Source organism: Hemitrygon akajei, chromosome 9, assembly GCF_048418815.1.
Source record: "Hemitrygon akajei chromosome 9, sHemAka1.3, whole genome shotgun sequence".
NCBI lineage: Eukaryota > Metazoa > Chordata > Chondrichthyes > Myliobatiformes > Dasyatidae > Hemitrygon > Hemitrygon akajei.
The window spans coordinates 76,016,957-76,041,565 of record NC_133132.1 but is presented as its reverse complement, the minus strand read 5'-3'; the positions used below and the strand labels follow the sequence as shown (position 1 = coordinate 76,041,565).

The following is a 24,609-nucleotide window of genomic DNA, read 5'->3' as shown; positions in this document are numbered from 1 at the left end:
TTTATGGCTGTTACATTACATTCTTTTTAATAGCACACTTAATGCTGTACCAGAAGGACACCAGAATACTACAGCTAATTACACTACACCACACCACCCCCTCACACACGGCCCTCACTCACTCCACTCCCAAAGTTCAAATTTTATTATCAAAGTATAAATACCACATACAAACTTGAGATTCACCTTTTTGCAGGCCTGCGCAAAGAAACACAATAAAATCCACAAAAAAATAAACAAAGACCGACGAACACCTGATGTGCAAAAGACGACAAATCACGCAAATAGTTAAAACAAAAGTGAAGAAATAATACACAGAATACGATCTGCAGAGTCTCCGAAAGTGAGTGCACAGGCTGCAGAAATAATTTCAGCACTGAGGCAAGTAAAGCCAGTTCAGGAGCCTCAGGCAACAACTGCTCTCAAACCTAGTGGCATGGGACCCAAGACTCCTGCACCTCACTCCCAATGGTAGTAACTAGAAGACAGGGAGACAAGTCAATGCAATTAGAGGCAGACGGAATGGGTTCAGGTGGAGTATCTTGGCTGGCATGGAGAATAGAGCATCCGCCCCCAGCTGTGACTGCCCAGGCAAATTCTGTACCTGCATCCTCAAGAGTCAAGTTCGCTTTATTCTTCAAGAGATTACAAAATCACTAGTTCATTTAGGCAGTTCAAAAGTACATTTCTTAAACGGAAATTAACTGCAGTGATCATACTTCAAAAGTATATCTAGTAGAGTATCTCGTAGTTTTGTAAGATGCTCACAAATGTCACCAGCACCATTGTGAATCTCTCATTACATAAGCCATCATTAATAAAATAGTGGAAGATCTCACCTTCAGATCCTCATACTTTTAAAGCAGAGAAAATAAGATTTGGAAATTCAAGCAGAGTTGGAAAATAGGAGGAATTCAGAAATGGAGGAAGAGTCATATTAAATATTTAATGTCTTGCTTATGAAATTTTATTCCAAAGCACACTGTCAAAATAAAAAAAAAGTCGAGTAAAGTGGCTCCTTTCTGTTCCTATGTTGCCAAATTATAAGATTAATCTTGAAAGCAAATGAATGCTATCGTCTGTGCAGGCCAAAAGCTGAACTTTCATTCCAAGAGCTGATTAATGTCATTAGCTTATGTGATATCTCTCAAGTGATCACTAGGATGTTTAAAGCATTAGCACTGTTTCAATTCTAAAATTTCATTATTATGTTAATACATTTGGATGATAACAATGTAACCTCTATATTTCACACAATTACCATCTTTCAAGACCATAATTTGGAATGATGCATTCCAAATATTTGCAACACAAGTGGTTTTATTTAAGTATCATTGTGCAGTGACTTTCAGACAATTTCTTCAGAACAAGAAGTACTAGTATAGGTTTGAAATTTAAGTTACTGCCATTACTTTAGAACAAGAAACAGCAGTGTGATTGCTTAAAAGAGCTACAAATGAAACCTGCTCCATTATTATCAATGTAAACCCACAGGATTCAGTATTTCAAAGCTATCTATTCAAATGAAAAGTCTTGCTAACAACAGTGCTCAATTACTTTAAAAGCTTTGAAGAACTATCCATACAATTACAACTGCCACATTCAATCAATAAGCCCTCAAACCAAAAGAAACTGAAATATTTGGTGGAAATTAAACTGGGGAAACAAGTAGAAGAACACAAAACAATTAATCAGCAATTCATTCTGGTAACTTTATTTAAGAGCACAAATTCAAACTGATCAATGAACTTGGTTGATTTCCACATTTTCACTACCAACATTAAATTATTTTGTCACAATTAGAGTGAAGACTGAAGAACTTGAAATGTAAATACTGTGTTATTTCAAGCCACAACCTTGAACTGTTATCTTTCTTTTTACTGATATTAGGAACAAGAGATTGGGGTCGAGGGTAAGATAGCTCTCCTTTTGTATTTGCTCACTGACATTCTTTAAAATCCATGACATTCAGAGAGCAACAAATCAGAATGATGAAGCAATTACACTTCTTTCAATTTGTGATAGTGCAATTTGCTCTCACAATGTGATCTCATTTCATTTTAGGCAAGCAGATGCAGAGAGACTTGCTTTTCAGAACACCTCGATTCAGCCTGCAAGTTTCATTCTGAGCATCCATTTGCCTGTACTCCAGGTCTCGATCCCACACCTCTCTGGCTTCTGTGTTTTTAGTCCCCTACTTTGTTCTAGCAAAGCCTAATGTAGCTCATGGAACACCACCTCATATCCTAAGCAATCACATTATAGCTTTTTTTGTTTCAGCAATGAATTCAAGAAACACATTTAATGAACTTATTAACATAAAACACTACATAACAGTACAGGCCCTTCAGCTCATGATGTAATGACCTCTTAACAAACTCTAAAATAAATCTCACCATCCCCCTACATAGCCCTCCATTTTCTATCATCCAAGAATTTATTAAATGTCCCTAATATATTAGGTTCACAAGGTTAATTCCCAGAATGGCGGGACTGTCATATGTTGAAAGATTGGAGCGACTGGGCTTGTGTACACTGGAATTTAGAAGGATGAGAGAGGATCTGATTGAAACATACAAGATTATTAAGGGATTGGACATGCTGGAGGCAGGATGCATGTTCCCACTGATGGGTGAGTCCAGAACTAGAGGCCACAGTTTAAGAATAAGGGGTAGGCCATTTAGAACAGAGATGCAGAAAAACTTTTTCACCTAGAGAGTGGTGGATATGTGGAATGCTCTGCCCCAGAAGGCAGTGGAGGCCAAGTCTCTGGAAGCTTTCAAGAGAGAGTTAGATAGAGCTCTTATAGATAGCGGGGTCAAGGGATATAGGGAGAGGGCAGGAACAGGGTACTGATTGTGTATGATCAGCCATGATCACAGTGAATGGTGGTGCTGGCTAGAAGGGCCGAATGGCCTACTCCTGCACCTACTGTCTATTTGCCTCTATCACCACCCCTGACACCCAACACTTTGTGAATAAAAAAAAATTCCTCTGACATCCCCCCCATAACTTTCTCCAATCATCTTAAAATTATTTCCCCTCACATTAGCCATTTCCACCCTGGGAAAAAGTTTGGCTATCCATTCAACCTATGCCTCTTATCATTTTGTATACCTCTATCAAGTCACCTCTCAACCTCCTTCACTCCAAAGAGAAAAGCCCTATCTTGCTCAACCTATCCTCATAAGTCAGTGATATAGTGTTTTATGTTACCTTCATTATTGTCTTATAAAGGAGCAACATCTTGAACATTAGCTGTGATTATTGATTGCATATGGATTCCCAATATAAATATGTGGTATGAAATACAGTACCAAACGATAAACATAATGCACTGAAGCAACGGTTTGTCCATAGAAAAAGAAATGTAATCAAATGAATGCTAGTACCATGCCACTACTGAAGTTATGCAACAGATTACTGGTAGTTCAGAAGGCAAGAAATACTACTATGAACATTATTAATCACACCTTTTCTGAAGTAAATTGTGGTCAACTATCACCACAAAGAGTGAAGAAGCAAGTGGAATTGAACTGATTCGAGGGATGAGCTGTACTAGTGTACTGCAAAGCCAGAACACAACATGTTTAAGACACAATTGCAGACAGAGTTGGTACTGATGTGCCCATGAATGACTCCTTGATGCAGAAGAGTTTCGATGCTTGTCAACCTAACCTGGGTGCCAGGTTGGATTGTTCCAAGTGCCAAGTCGATTTGGTGAGATCAAGGATAGCTTCGGGCTGTGCGGCCCAGGTGTGTCACTGCGCCAGGCCTGGGTCCTAGAGTGAGGTACTAGCCAATGTTTAGGCAATTTAAACACCAGCCCAGGTAAACTAGAAAACCCAAGTGCAGAGGGGAAGAGCAGGCTGATTTTGCTTGCTCTCCCATGATGTTCATTCCTCTCTCCAGTGGCCGTCATCTCTGTGAGTTTCGCAGCGTTTTTGCCCTGTTAATATGATGAATGAAGATCGAGCCTTGGGCCTACTACTCTGGCTGCTGCAGGGAGCAGATCAAATGATTAAATCTGGTTCAGAATGTTGTCATTTACATCTAATGTTCGAATGATGTGTGTGTGTTTTTTTCCCTCTTTCTCTGCACAATAGTTACAGTCTTTTTTTAAATTGGGTTCTTCGGGTTTCTTGCTTTATGGCTGCCTGTAAACAAACATGTCTTAAGGTGTATAATTTATACATTCTTTGATAATAAGTGTACTTTGATTGATTGATCTAATCCATGCAGCACTTTGGTACATCTCTTCTGCATCCTCTCTAAAACTTCCACATTCTTCCTATATTGAGGCAACCAGAATTGAACACAATATTCCAAGTATGGTCTAACCAGAATGTTATAGATACTTTGTGCTACATTACCTCCTGGCTCTTGAACTCAATCCCTTGACTAATGAAGGCCAACACACCATACACCTTCTTAGCAATCCTATTAACTTGCATGACAACTTTGAGAAATCTACAGACACAGAACTCAAGATAGCTTTTTCCTCCACCTGGCCAAGTATTCTGCCATTAACCCTGAATTCTGCCTTCAAATTCGGCCTTCCAAAGCAAATCACTTCACACTTTTTCTGCTACCTGCTAGTTCTCAGCCTAACTCTGCATCCTGTTGTAACCTGTGATATACCTTCTACACTATCCACACCCCTATTAACCTTTGTGTCTACAAACTTACTAACACACCCTTCCACTTCCTCATCCAAGTCATTTATAAAAATCGCCAAGAGCAGGGTCCCAGAACAGATTCCTGTAGAACACCACTGGTCACCAACCTCAAGGTAGAAAAACACTCCATCCACAGCACCATCTACCTTCCATGGGCAGCCAATTCTGAATCCACACAGCTTCCCTGGATCCCAAGCCTCTCACTTTCTGAATGGGCCTACCATGGGAAACCTTTATCAAATGCCTCACTAAAATCTATACACACCATATCCATTACTAGACCTTAATCAATGTGCTTTGTCACATCCTCAAAGAATTCAATAAGGCTCATGAGGCATGACCTGTTCCTCAGAAAACCATGCCGGCTAACCTATGTTTTTCCAAATGCTCATAAATCCTACACAATACTATACAAATCCCGTCTGTAAGAATCCTCTCCAATAATCTGCACACTACTGAAGCAAGACTCACTGTTATACAGTTCCTAGAATTATCCCTATTACCTTTCTTGAACAAAGGAATAACATTTGGCACCCTCCAATTATCTGGAAATACTCTTGTGGCTAGTAAGGATGTAAAGATCATCACCAAAGGTGCAGCAACCGCTTCCTTTTCTTCCCACAGTAACCTAGGGTATATTCCGTCCAGCTTCAGTGACTTGTCTATCTTAATCATCTTCAAAAGTTCCAGCACATGATCTTCCTGAACATTGACATCTTCTGGCACATCAGCCTGCATTACACTGTTCTCATAAACAAAATGATTCTTCTCAGTGATAATTCTGAAGCAAAGTATTAAGAACCATCCTTACCTCCTCTGACTTCAAGCACATTTCCCCTTCTATCCCAGATCACATCTATCCTCAGTCTAGTCATCTGTAGAATACCTTGGGGTTACGCTTAATCCCACTTGCCAAGGCCTTCTCATGCCTCCTTCTAACTCTTCAAAATCTATTCTTAAGCTTTTTCCTGACTACTTTGTAATTCTCTAGACCACTGTTGATCCTTGCTTCCTAAACCTTAAGTAAGCTTCTTCCTTCCTCTTGATGAGATGTGGAATTTTTTTTAATCAACCACGGTTCCTTCAACCGACCATCCTTTCCCTGCCTCAATGGGCTAAATCAATCCACAACCCCATGCAAGTACTCTCTAAACAATCTCCACATTTTTGTTGTGCTTTCCCTGAGTACATCTGTTCCCAGTTTATGGTCTCATGTTCCTACCTAAAAGCATCATAATTCCCCCTCGCCCAATTAAATACTTTCCCCATACCATCTACTCCTATCCCTCTGCAAGCCTATGGTGAAGGTTGTGGTCACTATTCTGAAAATAATTAAATAGAGGAATTGTTAGTATTTTGTACAAACAAGGTAGCAAGTGACATTGACATGGAATAAATGTACAAAGGTGTGTCACAGTCTAGTCACATTATTATCTGATTACAATTAGGCATCAAGTTATTGTTTTCTTTGGGTGAAGGTTAAGTAAGAAAGATTAATTATTTCTCTAATTCATACTAGGTAATAATAGTGTTCATTATCTATGTAGTCAATACAGAATACATGATTGAGTTTCTCATAAGTATTTGAAACAGTAATTTGGTCACATTTTCGTGAAAGATTTATGCATATAATGTAAAGCTTAGTCAGAAAATGTTAAGGCTCCCCGTCTTTGCTTAAACATAACTGACAAAATCCTGATGTATTCTATGAAACTGTTAAAATCTAATCCTTTGTGGTTCTAACTGAATGGTCACTTAAGTGGGAAATAATTCTGAGTAATATTTCAGTTTCTATGACAATATTTAAAATTTTAAATTCAATCTTATATAATGTCAAACATGGTTTAGGGTGTTTATTTCCTTGACAGTGAGGTTTAAGCTCAATTGTTTGCAGTCATACAGGACGTAGAAAAGCCTGAGTCCTGAAGAAGGGTCTCGGCCCAAGAATTTAACTGTATATTCATTTCCATAGATGATGCCTGACCTGCTGAGTTCCTCTAGCATTTTGTGTGTGTTGCTTTGGATTTCCAGCATCTGCAGAATTTCTCATGGCTATGTTAATCTATTTAATCTGTGTAAAGTTACTTACCGTAGATTCCGGATTATAAGCCGCTACTTTTTTCCCACGCTTTGAACACTGCGGCCTTTACTACGGTGCGGCTAATGCATGTTTTTTTTTTCATGCCGCCAAAAACATTTTGCCTCATAACAGTAGACCAATAAAATTGATGAGTAGTTCACAGAGGTCCAATGAAATTGTACGATAAATCAAGCGCACTTTCACAATTAAATTATTGTAAATCAGTCATTTGTACTCACCCTCATCAACATGGAAAACACTCGAAGAAAAGCATTGTGCTGCCTTTATGGCAGTTATTTAGTTTATAATATTTTCGCTTAGTAATTCATTTGTTAGTATTTTCTAGTTAAAGTTAGAAGTGTTTTAAGTATATTTGTTTTCTGTACTACATCCCGGAATGCTATGACGTCACATCCGGTTTTGCCGCGTCTTGTGGGAAAATACCGGTTTGCGATAAACGGAAAGGAGGGGGCGAGCGCATTAGACCCGCGCGAGAACGCTGCACGCATATGATGCAGCTTTTAAGTTAAAGGCGATCAATAACTTTTCCTGGTAGGCTGCAGTATATATTTTTTTACCAGTCGTTAGGAGATATTGGAATGTTGTTCGTGCACTGTTCAGTAAAAAAGTATACGCAACGTAATTTGTGTGTTACCGATACGTATGTATATTTAAAAGTAGCCGTGTTACAGGCACGGTTCGAAAAAAAGCATTTGCAATATGTATTTGTTTATGTTACCATACGGATTTAATTAAAAGTTAAAAAATCCTCACGTGTAATATCTTTCTGTGTAAATATCTCATATTACAACGTGGGACACCTGCGGCTTAAAATCCGGTGCGGCCTGTACAAGTACAAAATTGATTTTCTTTCTAAAATTAGAGCCTGTGGCTTTTAATCAGGTGCGCTCTGTAGTCCGGAATTTACGGTAGTTTATATGCATCCTTTTGTTTTACAATACACTTCTCAAAGACAAAGGACAAAAAAAGGATCTTTCCTAATGGATGAGGCAAAGATTCAACTTTGTATACATTCTTCCTACTTTACAAAATATTAATCATATATGAATAATGCTAAAAAGTCCACAACAATTATTTCTTAGATGAATAAGAAAATAAAGTTTGAAGAAGGGGAAAGTGGTTCAGTGTTCAATTTCCAGGGATGTGGCCACAGGCAGAAAAGTACCTTGATTTAAACACACAAAGAGCAATTTTCTAAAGTGCCAAATCACAAATTAATCAATAACTCTACTTATTTTTAAGAAAGCGAGGTATGCAGCTGATCAATTCTGGGCCTGATACCTATCACTGCTATAGATGTCTGCACTTTGCTCATTTCTTTTGTTCCCATGCATTATGTTTTCACACAGTTGACTGGAGGGCTCCAGGGAACAGTTACTGGGTCTTGATTCAGCTCTTCGACAATATCACATGTAGACAAGTAGACAGATCCCTTCAGCTACTTATGTCAGCGCTGAAGTGGAACAGCACAAGCAATAAACTAGCTATTCTTCTCAAAACACCTGCTTTCAAACTGATTCTAACTAACAATGCTGAAGCACAAAATAAGGAAAGACCGATAGATGTACATAACTTGGTTTCAGACATTCCATTAGATTTGGCATTTTGATCGATGGAGTTCAATTAAATAGTATATATTTTTTTTGTGTTCATCAAGACAAAGGGTGGCTTTAATCAAGCACAGATCAGTTGCAGCACTACAAATTGCATGATAAATTGTTCCTTTTCTCAGCTTCAGTTAACAGTGATAGACCTAACTAAAGAAGCATACCTTTATTTCACAAGCAGAACACTCATCACGAACAACCATCAGTCCTAAACCATTTCAATTACACAGATTCATTACAACACAGACAGCAGCCATTTAGCCCATCAAGTCCCTAATAGTTCTGTTGCAATTCCTCCTCTCAGCACTTAAAATTATCTTCCCTCAAGTGTCAATCTGATTTATCTTTGAAAACCCTGATCAACTGTTTCATCATCCCTCCCAGAGTATGACCATTCTCTTTCAGGATAATTGCAATACATGGCCTGTGCCCTTTGCCCATCATTCTAAATCTGTGCCTCCAGTCTGAGAGGCATTTGTTAACTCTCCAAGGAAGAACAACTCCAGATTCTCCATGAATCTAGTACTATCCATTTTTAAGTTCTGTGACATGTATAAATTTTGAAATTTTATCTTATTAGACCAGTTAACTTGTTAACGGATACCAGTGGTTCTAGCACTGTTCACTATCCTCCAGTCTGATAACAATCATTTACAATAGATTTGTACTGTCAACAGAAACTTCGCTGTAAAACATTTTAATATATCAGAATAATTTTGGAGCATAGCACCAGGGTTACCAAGAATGTTATATTAATATTCACTAGTCTTCTATGAAGTGGCAAAGATTTTTTTTGGAAACAAACTAAATAGTGAATTGCCATTGATATGCACACATTTACCATTAATAGTAATGGTAGATCTAATATTTGAAATGGGGTAAATTTACCTACTAGTCTTTTCACGCAAACTCAGAAGACTGCCATAATTCAATTATCATTCCTAGGCTGATAAAACTCAGCAATTAATTCATTAAAGACAAAATAGAATTATCAGCCCATGAACAGTAATATTATGCAGAATTATGAAATACATGAAGAACCACTGTGGAGAATTTTTAAGAGGGATACTTTGTTAATTGGCAAAACTATATCTGCATAATTGTGTACACTAATCACATAATTTGATGCCACAGAAGTTGCCATTCAATTTATGATAGGTCATCTTCACAGGTAAAATTAAAAAGCTATTCAAAATTGAATAATTATGTCTAATAAATTCCAAGTAACAATTAATTCTGGGAAGGTTACACAACACTACTTTGCAACACACTCCAAACTTTGTTTTAGCCATTACATTCGCTACTTATACAGATCACACTGAATATAGGATATAGTCACATCTTTGTAACCAAATTAATTTCTTTTTTGGGTTAATGAAATATTTTAATTTTTTATAAAGCAAAATCACTTAACACAAAAAGTTCCACAGAAAACATACAATTTCCTACTTACTACTATTCATTCACTACTTTGATAACCACATTCTTCTTTCTCAAACCTTATTACTTCATTATTGCTTAGATAGAGCTAATATCAATCTGTACATAAAACTGATTCTTTGGGGCGGTAACACAGTTCCATTCCCTTTATGAAGTTTTTAAAAACACAACTCCAAATATTGCCTCTATTTCAGAAAAGAATTGTAGAAATTGTATTGATTCTCCGTGATTACTGCTTAGAAAATGCAAAATAACGAATGGAACTTTAAATGTATTGAAAGTCATGGTATTCCTAAATGAAGACAGTGTGAAAAATCCAAAGTAATTGTTAAACAAATGTGTAACTACAAGATCAAAGAAACAGCATGAGCAGGCCATATGGCCCCTTTTACCTGCTCAGCCACGCACTAAAATCATGGCTGATTGTTCCCTTAACTGACCCCATGAACCTGTTGATGCCTTTAATATCAAAGACTCTATCAATCTTTGCCTTCATACAGAGCAGCCTCTTGAGCAGAGAACTCCAAAGATTCGGTACCCTTTGGGCAAAGAAATTTAGTCAGGGATCCCTGACTCCAGCAGTATAAACCAATGTTGAACATTTAGCAAAGAATTTAAATCTAGTGAAAAGCATCTTTAATTAACACCAACTTAACAACGATGATAGCAGAATGGAGAAGCTGTACTTCAATTTTACAAAGTTGATCTCTTCTTTAGAGAAGAGGTCACTAATATTACAGTATGTCTGGTAGGGTGGGTGAAAAGACAGGGTTTCGATTTTTGGATGAGACTCAAATTAAAGTTATAAATACAATTATTAAATAGGTAAGTCAGTTGACATCTGTACCCAGGGCTGGCTCGAATGCAGAAATCAGTACAGCCAGAAGTACTTGAGATGGATACCATTGGCTGGAGAACATACAGATATTCTGATCTTTTATTTAACTTTCATCTAGAATGTGATAAACCCTTTTAAACTTTTACATACATCCATCACATTTGATATTTCCAGAGTGTCAGAGGATAGAATGATACACTGCAGCTACAACACCATTTCATTGCTTCAGCTTCTCATCGGGACTTGGGGAGTTTCCTTTGCAGTTAATTACATTGGAATTTCAAGGACTACATTTTCGCATGAAAAACAAGACCAAAAATCTTGACAACTTGTGTAATTTAGAAATACTGAACATTAGTGCAAGTATATATATCTTGACTTAAACATTTTAAAGGCCTTCAAATTTAAATGATCAGTAAAGTATCATAATTAGTTCCTGGGAAAATATCAAACATTGAATGCCTCAAAGTCTTAATATCAATGATGAATCTTGAGTTAGATATTCACTCCTCAGTTTTTTAACCTTGTTTTCTAACACAGCATCTTGTAAGATGGAACCGTTGTAAGTAAACTTCCAACTAAAAGTTTTTTTAACTTCTGGTTGTAAATGGAAGTCAGTCTTCAGTTCTTAAAATGTGAATGAAAGCTCTCTTTATATAACAGCTTTGTAAATAGTTTCCGAATTTTGAAGACTCTCTGTCTGTAAAGAGTCACTGCACCTGATTTATTATTGCTCCAGAATAGAGTATAAGACAATGGGTTGTTTCAAACAGACAAGCTGGCTCTTAAGCTGCTTAATTCAAAAAAGCCAGTAGAACAGATGGATAATATCATTTAGCATATCAGTAACTGATATGTTTTTAGTTGAAAGGTTTATGTATTCAAAGAAATTAGCTTTACAGCATTAATGGTAGCTAGCTAAAATCTATGTCTCCTAAAGATTTTTAAACCTTTTGTGTTAAAAGGATAACTAAGGAAATATCACAAGCTTGTGAAGTCATTAAAGTGGCTGAAAAAGGTATAGATGTCGAGAGCAGTTCAGACTTAGTAGGAATGGAATAGGCATTATCCAGAAACATAGAAGAACTAAAATCTATTCCTCCAGCCTTGGTTTCTGCAACGGACATCTTGTGTGTCTGCATCTTTGGTCTATCTTTTTAATTTATAGCAATTATACCTGTGCTTTGGATATCCTTTGTCTTTTTTGCTTTACGTTTTATCCTCCTGTTTAAAAAATGCTTAATGCATTTGGTTTTGGAAAAGGGTTGTGTTGTAGAAATGGTTTGCAGTTTGGAAATGTATTATAATGTTTCAAGATTCAAGATAACGATTCAATGATTCAAGTTAAGATAGGAAGCCTCTGGGAGAACTACTGAGAAATGTTTAAGATAAAAATGCTCTGTGAGTTTTAAATGTGTTTTAAGAATGTTGTTTGGAGTTAAGCGTGTATCACTAAAAATAAATGAAGTTGTGTTTGAACTACTTTGTTAGCTGGAATTATCTTCTCCTTGGTAGGGAAAGGGGATCTACCACTTAGATATTGGAAGCTAAACTTGCTGTGGAGAATAAACAGGGAAGTAAACTAGTACTTGAAGATTGGGTTCTTACAGTGTAATCTCCCTTTAGTGAAGGTACTTGTGGCTACTTATGTCCAATAGGGCTCAGTCTTCTTTTGAGTTTAGGAGTTTGAGGTCAGCAAACCCTATACTTGCACCCTTTGCAATTTAGTTCTATTTAATATTAAATCTATAGCTCCAGTCTTTCATGTGATTGAAAAGAATGCTCTTCTTCCCTACTGTGCAAATTTTTTCAAATGTTCTATTTAATTCCATGTGCTTCATCAGTGTCATATATAAAACAGATTAGCGGAAAAAGCAGTCCACCCACAGCTTCAGCAAAGCAACATTTCAGGTCGTGATTTCAGAAAACAAGTTATTAAAATAATGTTTATAGGTATTGCTCACCCTTCTCCTCCTACTTTTGTTATTTTCAGACGAAAGTCAACAGAATTATGACTTGGAGGTTTCCACTTAAGTATATCGTCACATCGACCAGGCTTGTACTTCTACATAAGGTTTAAAAAAAAATGTGTTTAGAAATATTTATTTTACTTCACTGCACAGATCAAGTAAACACCAACTACTGAAATTATCTAACCATGTAATTCTATATTTAGAGTAGTTAAGAAATGTTTTATCCACAAGAAAACAACCATAGGTAATATCAGGATCTTGCATCTTCATTATATGAGGCAGGAGTACAAAAACAAAACTGGTCTTGCTGAAATTGGACTGGGCCTAGGTGTGACCCCATTTTTAATCTCCATTTATAAACAAAGAATGGAATCGCTGCAACATAGTTCACGAGATCGATTCCCAGAATGTAGACATTAGGGAATATTAGTCTGTTCTCACTGGAATTTAAAGAACTAAGTGACTTCATTGACATAAACAAGTTTCTCAGAGGATTCTGAGGTGATTGAGCTGTGCAAGGCTCCTCGCTCCCACTCTTAACAACTTTCTATAGGGGCACCATCAAGAGTATCTTCCCTAGCTTCATCATTGTATGGTACGGAAGCTGCAAGGCATCAGATCTGAACGCCCTACAGAAGACAGTAAAAACCATCAAGAGGATCACCAGAGTCTCCCTCCTCCCTATTTGTGATACTTACCAGAAGCGTTGTATACGAAGGGCAGGAGCATTGTTGGTGATTGCTACCACACATTCCACAATCTTTTTGACCTACAGGTGCATCAGGACTGTGCCAGACTGTACAACTACTTCTTCCCTCAGGCTGTGAGACTAATGAATCTCCTACCACCACGGAGGTCTCATCACAAGGATATCAAACTGTTTATTGTACTGTTTACCATGCACTACATGGACTTAGAAATATATTTTATTAACTTATCTATCTGTGGTCATTTTTTTTGTGTGTTGTGTTTGACACATGTTTTGTGGGTGCTCTGTGGTCCGGAGGAATGTTGTTTCATTTAGTTCTATATTTTATATATATAAAACCTGACTTGGTCAATGATGAAAGGCAATTTGTTCTAGATAGTACCTGGAATTTGGGGTGGCCAGAAAACTACTGAAACAGGGCAAATCTGCGTGAACATACAGCCTATATGTATTTCTGTTTCTTATATTCCAACTGATCAGGAGACTATTAAAAAGATATCAAAAGTTGAAGAATTCCCAAGATAGCAAACTGAAGCATGAACTATTAATGTTGGCATGTAACTGGGATTCATAATGTAGAAATAACAGTTTATTCTACTGAACTCACCAATTCTCAGTATAGAGATGTCAAAACTCAAAGCAGCAAAGCACATGTGAGGACACTCAATAATCCTTGTCAACATGTTATCTTGATTTTAACCAATGTAGATACATTCATATGTTTGTCCTTCTTGTATTAATTTACAGCTTTCTTTAAAAGTATGACAAATGCAGTAAGAGTTAAATATTATGACTCCGCATACTGATAAGCTGAAGGAGCAACAATATTGGCACGTGTAGCTCTTTATAGTGACCTACTACAACAATTGTATTGGTCAACCAACTTAAAACTGGAAGAGTAGCGAAGGTATCAGGAAGTAACATATATTCCGCAACCTAATAAATCCATAAACAATGCATTTTTTAACTCAATTACCCAGTCCCTCATAGCAGTCACCAACAGAAATTCATTATAATAAAAGGTTGACTTTAATAGATAGGGACTATAAAACCACCTTTAACCCCAATGAAGTGATGCCACAAAGGTAATGAAATAATTCTCCAAATCCATCGAAAATTGCCTACAAAAGTTTCTATTTGATGACATTTTGTTTTACTTTTGTACAGTTACTAATATTAATGGTTCTGCAAACAAGCTTTAGAGATACTGAAATAGAACAAAGCTTTGGCTTTCCAAACCAAATTTAAAGTAAAACAAAAATGTATTCATCATCATCATTTGTTATATCGTATGCCGAAAGAAAATCATTCTTGCACATTTTTCTACAGAAGTGGTTTGTCAATGCCTTCCTCTGGACAATGACTTTACTAAAAGGGTAATTATCAGCCATTATCAATACGCTTCAGAGATTGTCTTCATGGCGTCAGTGGTGGCATAACCAGGACTTGTGATATGCACCAGCTGCTCATTTGACCATTTACCACCTGCTCCTGTGGCTTCACGTGACCCTGATCAGGGGGCTAAGAAGCTACTACACCTTGCCCAAGGGTGACCTGCAGGCTAACAGAGGGAAGGAGTGCCTTATACCTCCTTTGGAAGACACATTTTTCTGCCCCACCATCCTAAAAGTGCATTCAGACTCTTTAAACTAAAGAAAAAATTGCTTACAAAGTATGATATGCAGCCTTCATGTGAATGAAAATGTTTAGTTAATTTCTGATGAAATTTCAGATATTAGGAACAAGAGAAAATCTGCAGATGCTGGAAATCCAAGCAACACGCACAAAATGCTTGAAGAACTCAGCAGGCCAAGCAGCATCTATGGAAAAGAGTAAACAGACATTTCGGGCTGAGACCCCTCATCAGAACTGGGAAAGGTCTCGCCCAAAACATCGATTGTACTCTTTACCATTGATGCTGCCTGGCTTACTGTGCTCCTCCAGCATTTGTGTGTGCTGTTTTTTTAGATATTGGGAATCATTTAGCATCATCAAGCAAATGAAATCAAGACAAGACGTGATATTAATTCACAAAAGAGCCTAAGTAAATAAATACTCATAACCTGGGGTTCTTACATCAAATCTGGAATTTTGGCCTTATGTTCTATCTTGCCTTAGTTGCCATTTACTGCTTTGGCAAACCTTTAATGTACATATATTGTCTATATAGAATGAGGAAATTATTATTTTGTAACAGATCTTTAGATTATATCATTATCTAGCTCAAATCATTACCTAGCCCAAATCATTATCAAGCTCAAAGCCTGAAGAATACTTCTCACCCTAGGGCAGCACTTGAAGAAATAGAAATGCAGAAAGAATGCAGTTTGTTTGTTTGTTTGTTTATTTTACAGGTCAGAACAGGCCCTTCCTGCCCTCTGAGTTAAGTCACCTCAGCAACCCCTGACAAATCTGATTAACCCTAACCTAATCATGAGAAAATTTACAAGGACAAATTAGCCTAGACAGTATATCTTTGGAACGCCTCGAGCTGTAATAGTGTCACACTAACCGCTATACTACCATGACACCAATTTTAAGCTCATGTAATTTCACACATTCAAACTTTAGCAGAAATATCTGAATGATTAATAAACAATTCAATTCCATTTCAAAATTTAATTTTGATGAGTTGAATACCAGTACCTCTAAGTACAAATTTTCCTATTCTAAATATTTTGAAAAATACCCACTATTATCCTTCCCCTTCATATATTTATTTGTACTGCATTTATACTACAAAATAATTACTCAGTCATGTATGCATCTATCTGTGTGGGGCTAAAAAGATTGAAACAACAAAACCAACCAAAGGAAATTGAGGATAAAACAGAAGTTTAAACATAAAAGCGAAAGCAACCAGAAAATTGAAATATTTGATAATATCTCCTTATGTGGCTTGGTGTCAATTCTTCTTTGAAGTAGGTTGGTGTGAAGGCCAGTGGGGTACTTTGCAAGGATACTGCAGTATGCACATTGGAGTTGGTGGTTGAGTATAGTGGCAAGTCAGTTGATAGCAGGCTCAATGACAATAGATAAAACATCTAGTCATGATTTTAAAATATAAATCAGAAAATCCATACTATCTATATGATATCACATGATTGAAGTATTGTACATTTGTCAGTATTTTTCACCAGTTTAGTTTAGCCATTTGTAATACAGAATGTCAAATGTACAAGTAACAAAGTGAAGGCATAATCTTCTAAATCATCTATTTTCATTTTCTGTAGCACCAGAAGGAAAATATGTTAGAAGTGACAAAATGACTGAATAGGTCCGCTCAAGGTCTTTAAACTCATCTGTGCTTCTCAGCACCTATGACAGGTACATTTTTCATTTGGATGGACATTACTTTCAGAGAGTCTGTGTAAATTTATTCATTTACATTTCTTACATCTAGCTGAGAACACTTGAATAATGATTTGACCCTGCCTGGTTTCAGCTATAACTCAAAAGCACAATTTCTGGGAAACTGCATTAAATTTATCCTCCTTCCTAACCTCACAGTTCTTCTCAAGTTAGGGTTTAAAATTGCTTGTTTCAGTTTTCTGTGTGGTGGCAACACCCACTCACTAACAAGATGATAATATATGCAAGGTTTTTGCTAAAACATTGTAGTTTATAAACAGAAGACTCTTCAAATGCAATAATTTTGCCTTCCATTTGTTTGAACTACATTCTTGCTACTTTTACTTCTTTAAGATAGTCTGAGAGGGTCCTTATCAAAATTATCTTACAAAACGTTATATCTAGAAGAATAAGTCAATGGCTTAGTGCTGTTACTAGCATCATTTCGTAATCTAGTTAGCTTTAAAAGAAAGCTGGATAAACCTATGCAATTTCTTCATAACGAATGAGCCAAACACACGTCAAATGTAAATATTTGTCATGGCACAGATATGCTGGTGCCCTGCTGTGACAAAGCAGTTTTAATAACAAATGCAAAACAAAATGTGGCTCATTACTACCTATGGTTGTGCTATACACTACTTTCATTTTGTCTTTATTCTTAAAAAAAGCTACCTTATTAGCTTTGCTTAACTTCTGCAAGCGCTATTCCTTGAATGCAAATCACCTGTCTTCCAGATGCCAATGACACCTGAGGCTACACCAGGAAGCTACATATGAAGGGGTGCTGCAGCAATTCCTCATTTCCTAGATCAGTCAAGTGGCTTAGAGTACCAAATTCAGAAACCCACAGGAACTTTCAGATGTGAAGGCCAACTCACTGAGTGGTATATTTTTCTGTAAGTCTCTCAGTCCTGCTGTACATCTCATTTATACCATTGATCTTAAGTTGTTTTTTAAAGACAAGCAACACATCAATTTTATTCCACGGGATCACACCACATCTAACGACAGCTGCACATTCAGAAATGCAAATGCACTGTTACACTGATACTAAGTGTTTGGCAAAGCTCCTATGAAAGGAAGTTGCCTGCTGATATGCATATGATGTCAAGAGTGACCACATTTAACAAAATTATCATACTAACAAGGTTTCTCAAGTATATAATACACAAAAGCAATGTAAGGGTTATAAAACAATATTGATTCAAAACTCCAGAAGCAATTATGCATACAATTATTCAGTAAACAATTTCAGAAGTTAAACTGCAAAAATCAGCCAGTTCTTGCTTCCTAGCTGAACATCCTGTAAACACTCTTCAAAGTGCACTCCGATTTTTAAAAAATGTTGGGGTGAAGTTGTGGAAAGAAAACAAAAAATTCAACAGAAATTAGAAAAATATGGATATACTGACTCATTATTGAATTAATGAAAGGTGGCGCGGTAGCGTAATGATTAGCGCAACGTTTTACAGAACAGGTGACCCGGGTTAAATTCTCACCACTACATTAAGAAGTTTGTACATTTTCTTCATGACCGCGTGAGTTTCCCCCCACCCAGTGCTCCAGTTTTCTTCCATAGTCCAAAGATGTAATAGTTAGTAGGTTAATAGATTATTGTAAATTGTCCCGTAATTAGGCTAGCAATAAATTAGGGGATTGCTGGGCGGCATGTCTCGGAGGGACAGAAGGGCCTACTGTGCACTGTAGCTCAATAAATAGATAATTTTAGCTCAGGTGTTCCTAATCTTTTTTTATGCCATGGACCCCTTTAGCAGTCAGATGAAACATATCGATCCCTTCTCAGAATAATGTGCTTCTTTATTAATGTATTTACACAACTATACATTTAAAACATAGGCAAGTTAAGATGACTTTTATATATAGACATATCAGTGTGAAGGCTGTTGGTGCTCAGCTTGAATAAGAATATTAAATTTTGGGGTGGTCTTTGACAAAGCAACATGCATGTCATAATGGACATCCAATTGCAGGGCTAACCGATAATCTGCCAGCTTTGTTGTACGAGCATCTGCAGACAGGAAGACTGTCATCACATTCTATCTAGTGGAAGATCTAATAACTACTGTGATTTCAAAGTAGTGATATTTATAACAACTGTAATGTTTATGAAAACACTTGTAATTTCTATTGGTGACAAGGTCAGAGGTACTGTTAATACGACTGTGGTTTGTTGCCTACATTTATAATGGAAGAAAATGCTAAATTTCAGTTGGAGGTTAATGAAAATAAATTGTAAATTTTTTTCCCATCCAAGTTCACAGACCACCTGGAATTTATCCACAGATCCCCTTTGGAGTTAGGGTTAAGAAATCCTGATTTAGCTTGGTGGAGGTAAAATACCCACTGTGGAAAGCAATCAAATATATAAAAGTCCTCCTTTCTCTGGTGGACAGAGCGTAGGTGTAGGTATATTGGTGAGACCCGACGCAGACTGGGAGACCGTTTCGCTGAACACCTATGCTCTGTCCACCAGAGAAAGCAGGATCTTCCTGTGGCCACACACTTTAATTCCACGTCCCATTCCCATTCTGATATGTCAATCCTTGGCCTCCTCTACTGTCAAGATAAAGCTACACTCAGGTTGGAGGAACAATAGCTTATATTCCGTCTGGGTAGCCTCCAACCTGATGGCATGAACATTGATTTCTCTAACTTCCGTTAATGCACCTCCTCCCCTTCTTACCCCAACCTTTTTTTCTCTCTCTGTCCCTCTCACAATCACACTTTGCCTGTTTTCCATCTCCCTCTGGTGCTCCCCTCCCCCTCTCTTTCTCCCTAGGCCTCCCATCCCATGATCCTTTCCCTTCTCCAGCTGTGTATCCCTTTTGCCAATCACCTTTCCAGCTCTTAGCTTCACCCCTCCTCCTCCTCCCTTCTCCTATCATTTCGGATTCCCCCTCCCCATCCTACTTTCAAATCTCTTACTATTTTTTCTTTCAGTTAGTCCTGACGAAGGGTCTCGGCCCAAAACATCGACTGTGCTTCTTCCTATAGATGCTGCCTGGCCTGCTGCGTTCCACCAGCATTTTGTGTGCATTGCAGATATGTGTTTATTGGACCGAAGGGCCTATTTCTGTACATATAATTTCACTTTAGTACTCAAAAGTTCAACACAATCCAAGACAAAACAGCCCTATGGATTACCACAATTTTATATATTCACACAATGGGTCTGCAGCACACAATCAAGTTACTTAGCAAGAATAAGATCATAAGACCATAAGGCATAGGAGCAAAATTAGGTCATTCAGCACACCGAGCCTGCTCCACCATTCCATCATGGCTGATTCCGGATCCCACTCAACCCCATACACCTGCCCTCTCGCCATACCCTTTGATGACCTGTGAATGCACTGGCAGTTTTTCGCATACCAAGGACCTTGCCTTATTGGAAGGATAGGGCAGGAAGCAAGTGAGAACACCCCATATTCAATTCCTACAACATCTAGTTAGATTAATAGAGGCAGAGTCACAGAGACATACAGTATGGAAATAGGCCCTTCGGGCTATTGAGACCATGTCAATGTTAAACAACCTAGTTAAACTAATCCTATGTTAATCCCAATTTTGAACTCCCTATTTTTTTTAAATCAACTCCCCTACCACATACTAGGGACAATTTACAGCAGCCAGTTAACTTCCCAACCCACATGCCTTTGGGATGCAGGAAAAACAGGAACACCTGAAAGAAATGCATGCAGAAAATGTGCAAACATCACACAGACGGCACTCAAAGTCAGGATTCAACCTGGGTCTCTAGCACTCTATGACAGCAGCTCTACTCTCCATACCACTGTGCTGCCCTTAATTTGCCTTTTTCTTATCATTGGATCAAAATCTAAGATCTCACTGAGAGCACCATAGAAGTACCTACATCATGGCTTAAAGCAGGCATTTCCACGACTGATTCAAGGATAGATAGGACTGGGCAATCATTTTTGCCATGCCTAATAACATTAAGGGATAAATTAAAATAAATATATTGAACAGAGTTTATATTTTTAAGCAGGAGAAAAGTTGTGTTTTGTATATTTGCCTTAATGGTAAGTAAAAAAGGATCAGCCATGATTGAATGGTGGAGCAGACTTGATGGGCCAAATGTCCTAATTCTGCTCCTATGTCCTATGGTCTTAAGATTTTCAAACAAAATTTTTTTTCTTGAACAGCATTCATACAGAACAATTTATCAAAGCCAAGTGAGATTAAACTTTGCAAAAAAAAGTCATTGAAGAGATAGGCAGCACATAAAGGCATTGTAATTAGACTGTACTGATTTTGATGGCGAGCCCACCAAGAACAACAAAAGTCATTTTTTTTTAAAGGCTTGACAGAGCAGATGCAGGGGATGATGTGTCTACTAGGTTGGATTAATCTCAAAAAGGAAATGGTATTCAGGGCTGAGAAAAAAATTACCGTAAACTTCTCCATTCAGAGTTTAGCAAATCTACGGTGTTTTCTATCCAAGAGGGCTGCAGTATTTTGTTGGGTAATAAAGGGGTCATAGGACATGGGATTAGTACACAGAAGTGATACTAAGGAAAAAGCTCATCTATGATCTTAATGAATTGCAGAGCAGGTGAAAGGACCAGATGGCCAGTTCCTGCTTCTACATCTAGAGTCATCGAATCAGAGCACAGAACAGCCCTTGACCCAACTGATCCACACAAATCAAGATAACTCATCCACGCTCGTGCCATTTGCCTACATTTGGCCCATAACCTAAATCTTTCCATTCCATATACTTGTCTAATTGTTTTATTTTATCTGCCTCAGCCACTGATTACATGTTAATTCCCCTCTTTGTGTAAGAGTTGCCCCTCAAGTTACTATTAAGTCTTTCCCCTCAGCTAGTTCCTGATTCCCCAGTTCTGAGAAAAAGACCGAGTGCCATGTAGTCTATCTATACACTTCTATGTATCTCTATAAGATCACCTATGCTCTAAGGAATAAAGTCCTGGCCTGCCCAAATTCTCCATTTCATTCAGTCCCTCATGCCCTGCAAGCCTGAGGCTAACACAAGAGTCATAGTTTTAAGGTACTTGGAAGTAAGTACAGAGGGGATGTCAGGGGTAAGTTGTTCCACACAGAGAGCGGTGGAATGCACTGCTGATGATGTTGGTGGAGATGGATGCAATAGGGTCTTTTGAGAGATTCTTAAGATAGGTACATGGAGCTTAGAAAAATACAGGGCAATGCAGAATGGTAATTCCAAAGAGCTTCTAGAGAAGGTCACATGGTCAGCACAACATTGTGGGCCAAAGGGCATGTAATGTGCTATAGATTTCTATGTTCTATGTTATAAATCTTCTCTGCACTCTTACAATTTAACACTACTCCTATAGCAGGGTAACTAAAACTGAACACACTCTTCATTTTTTGATGTTCCCAAAAAAAATACAGAAAATGAAACTCTCTGCCATCATCTCTGAAGCACAAGTTTTGATAACTAATGCATTTCATATTGAAATAGGACACAGAGTGGAACAAATTCTAAAATTTCTCTGGGCATTTGGGAACAATTTTGGCTAATAGTGCTTTTGCTACCCATTTCCTGATCTATGGAAATAACTTTTTGTTAGTTGTTGTCTGAAAACAAAACATTTTTGAAAGGTCTTTTTATGTTTTACCAAATCCAGTCCTAGTATCCATATTCCAACTTAAAATCCTCAAAATCTTGGCTGGGAATACTTATGACAAATAATCCACAGAATAATAATAAGAAAGTCATGGATGAAAAATAATTGGTATTCCTGATTTACTTTCAAGCAATCTCTAGGTGAACTCATTAATAGTTATACTGCTAATCCTCTGAATGCCCATCACAGAAGCTGCCTGTTCATCTGCAGCATTCAAGTGACTTTTACATTTTCTTCCCTTGCATCCATTCAGACAGTTTTGAACAATGAGATCCTTCCAATATTTGTTTAGAATTTCATTCTGTTCATCTTATTTATCTCTAACAGTCCTTTGATATCCTTAATCCATTCTGATTCTACTTTCTAACAATTAATTTTTTACCCTGCATATCATTAACACTTGGATTCTTCCTATATTGAATCTAAAGCATCTGCAGGAAACCATCTTTCCAGTAGGCACATGCATGATTCAACAGCCTTATAAAATGGCTGTCAATAATTGCCTGTATCTTGAAAAAATATGAGAGATGGTTTTCTGTATCTCTTTGAGAAATACGTCTCTTTATATATACTGTTAACAATAAGGACATTATTCTGTTCCAAGGTGAACCCTGTGTGTTTCAGATGTTTTTACCCTCAGTAATGCAAGGACCAGATGGCACAAGATAACTTCTCTCAAAGTGTTTGAGCAGTTCATCACAATATAGTTTAATCTTTTACTTAAGAGACCAATAAAATCTGGTTCTGCCTATTTGGCCAAGCTTGCAAATATGAGCTATTTAGATTATTACTAGTATTAGGTTTTGTGCTGTAGTTAATTTGGAACCACCCTACTGTGTGCTTCAGTATAAATGGGCGTTTTAAAATTAATTTGGCTAATGCCTGAAACAATTTAAAACGGAGCAGCTGCAGTCACCAAGAGAAAACAAGGCTTTAATCTTTCCCTATATGCAAACCAACACCAAAGAGTATTATGAAAATGTTACCTCAAAAAGTTCAAAAAAGAGAAAGCAATGATTCAATAACAGGCATGTCTATAGGATGAGTGGTGCTGGGATTAACACATTCCCAAAAGTCAAATGAATGTAAGTGAATTTACACAACATTTGTTGACCTACAAATGCCTCATTTATCATGTCAAGTTGTTTTTGTAGATATTCATATATAATCAAAGATTGATTATAGATCTTAGATTAGCATAATTCATTCACAGATCACTGCTATAAATTCAACATTCACTTCATCCACTTGGCACACACTTTTGAGTTATTGTTCAAAAACATATACAATTAAAAATGACTCTTTCACTGTTGCATAAACTTGACTGTAAGGATGAAGGAGGAGGAAAAGGGAGAGGGAATGAATAAGGTTAAAGAGGAAGTGGTTGCAGGTGAATGGAAAAGGAACAAACAAGCTGGAGGAACTCAGCAGGTCGGGCAGCATCCGTTGAAACAAGCGGTCAACATTTCGGGCCAAGACCCTTCGTCAGGACTGAAGAAGGAGGGGGCAGGGGCCCTATAAAGAAGGTGCCAGGTGAAAAACCAATCAGAGGAAAGATCAAGGGGTGGGGAAGGGGAAGCAGGGAGGGGATAGGCAGGAAAGGTGAAAAGGAATGTAAGGGGAAAGCACTGTGTGGTAGAAGAAGGCGGAATCATGAGAGAGGTGATAGGCAGCTGGAAGAGGAGGCAGAATGAAAGTGAGATGGGGGAAGGGAGAGGGAGGGAATTACTGGAAGTTGGAGAATTCGATGTTCATACCAAGGGGCTGGAGACTACCCAGACGGTATATGAGGTGTTGCTCTTCCAACCTGAATTTGGCCTCATCATGGCAGTAGAGGAGGCCATGTATGGACATATCCAAATGGGAATGTGAAGCAGAGTTGAAGTGGGTGGCAACCACTTGTCCTCACCCGCATCTCCTCCATTTCCCACACTTCGGCCCTCACTCCATCCTCCCGTCACAACAGGGACCGTGTTCCCTTGTCCTCATCTACCACCCCACCAGCCTCCAAATCCAGCATATTATCCTCTGCAACTTCTGCCACCTTGAACAGGACCCCACCACGAAGCACATCTTTCCCTCTCTACCCCTCTCCATTTTTCACAGGGATCGTCCCCTCCACAACTGCCTGGTCCACACGTCCCTCCCCACAGATCTCCCACCTGGCACTTATCCCTGCAAGCGTAAGTGCTACACCTGTCCCTACACCTCCTCTCTTACCACCATTCAAGGCCCCAAACAGTCCTTCCAG

General features: G+C 37.9%; 1 protein-coding gene across 1 annotated transcript in view; it reads right to left on the bottom strand.

The window, feature by feature from the left end:
* rngtt (RNA guanylyltransferase and 5'-phosphatase) overlaps nt 1-24,609 on the bottom strand; it is a 335,310-nt gene that overhangs the window by 82,427 nt on the left and 228,274 nt on the right. The window contains exon 13 of the mRNA XM_073056388.1: nt 12,630-12,730. Coding sequence (XP_072912489.1) covers nt 12,630-12,730 — 101 coding nt within the window. The remainder of the gene's footprint in view (nt 1-12,629; nt 12,731-24,609) is intronic.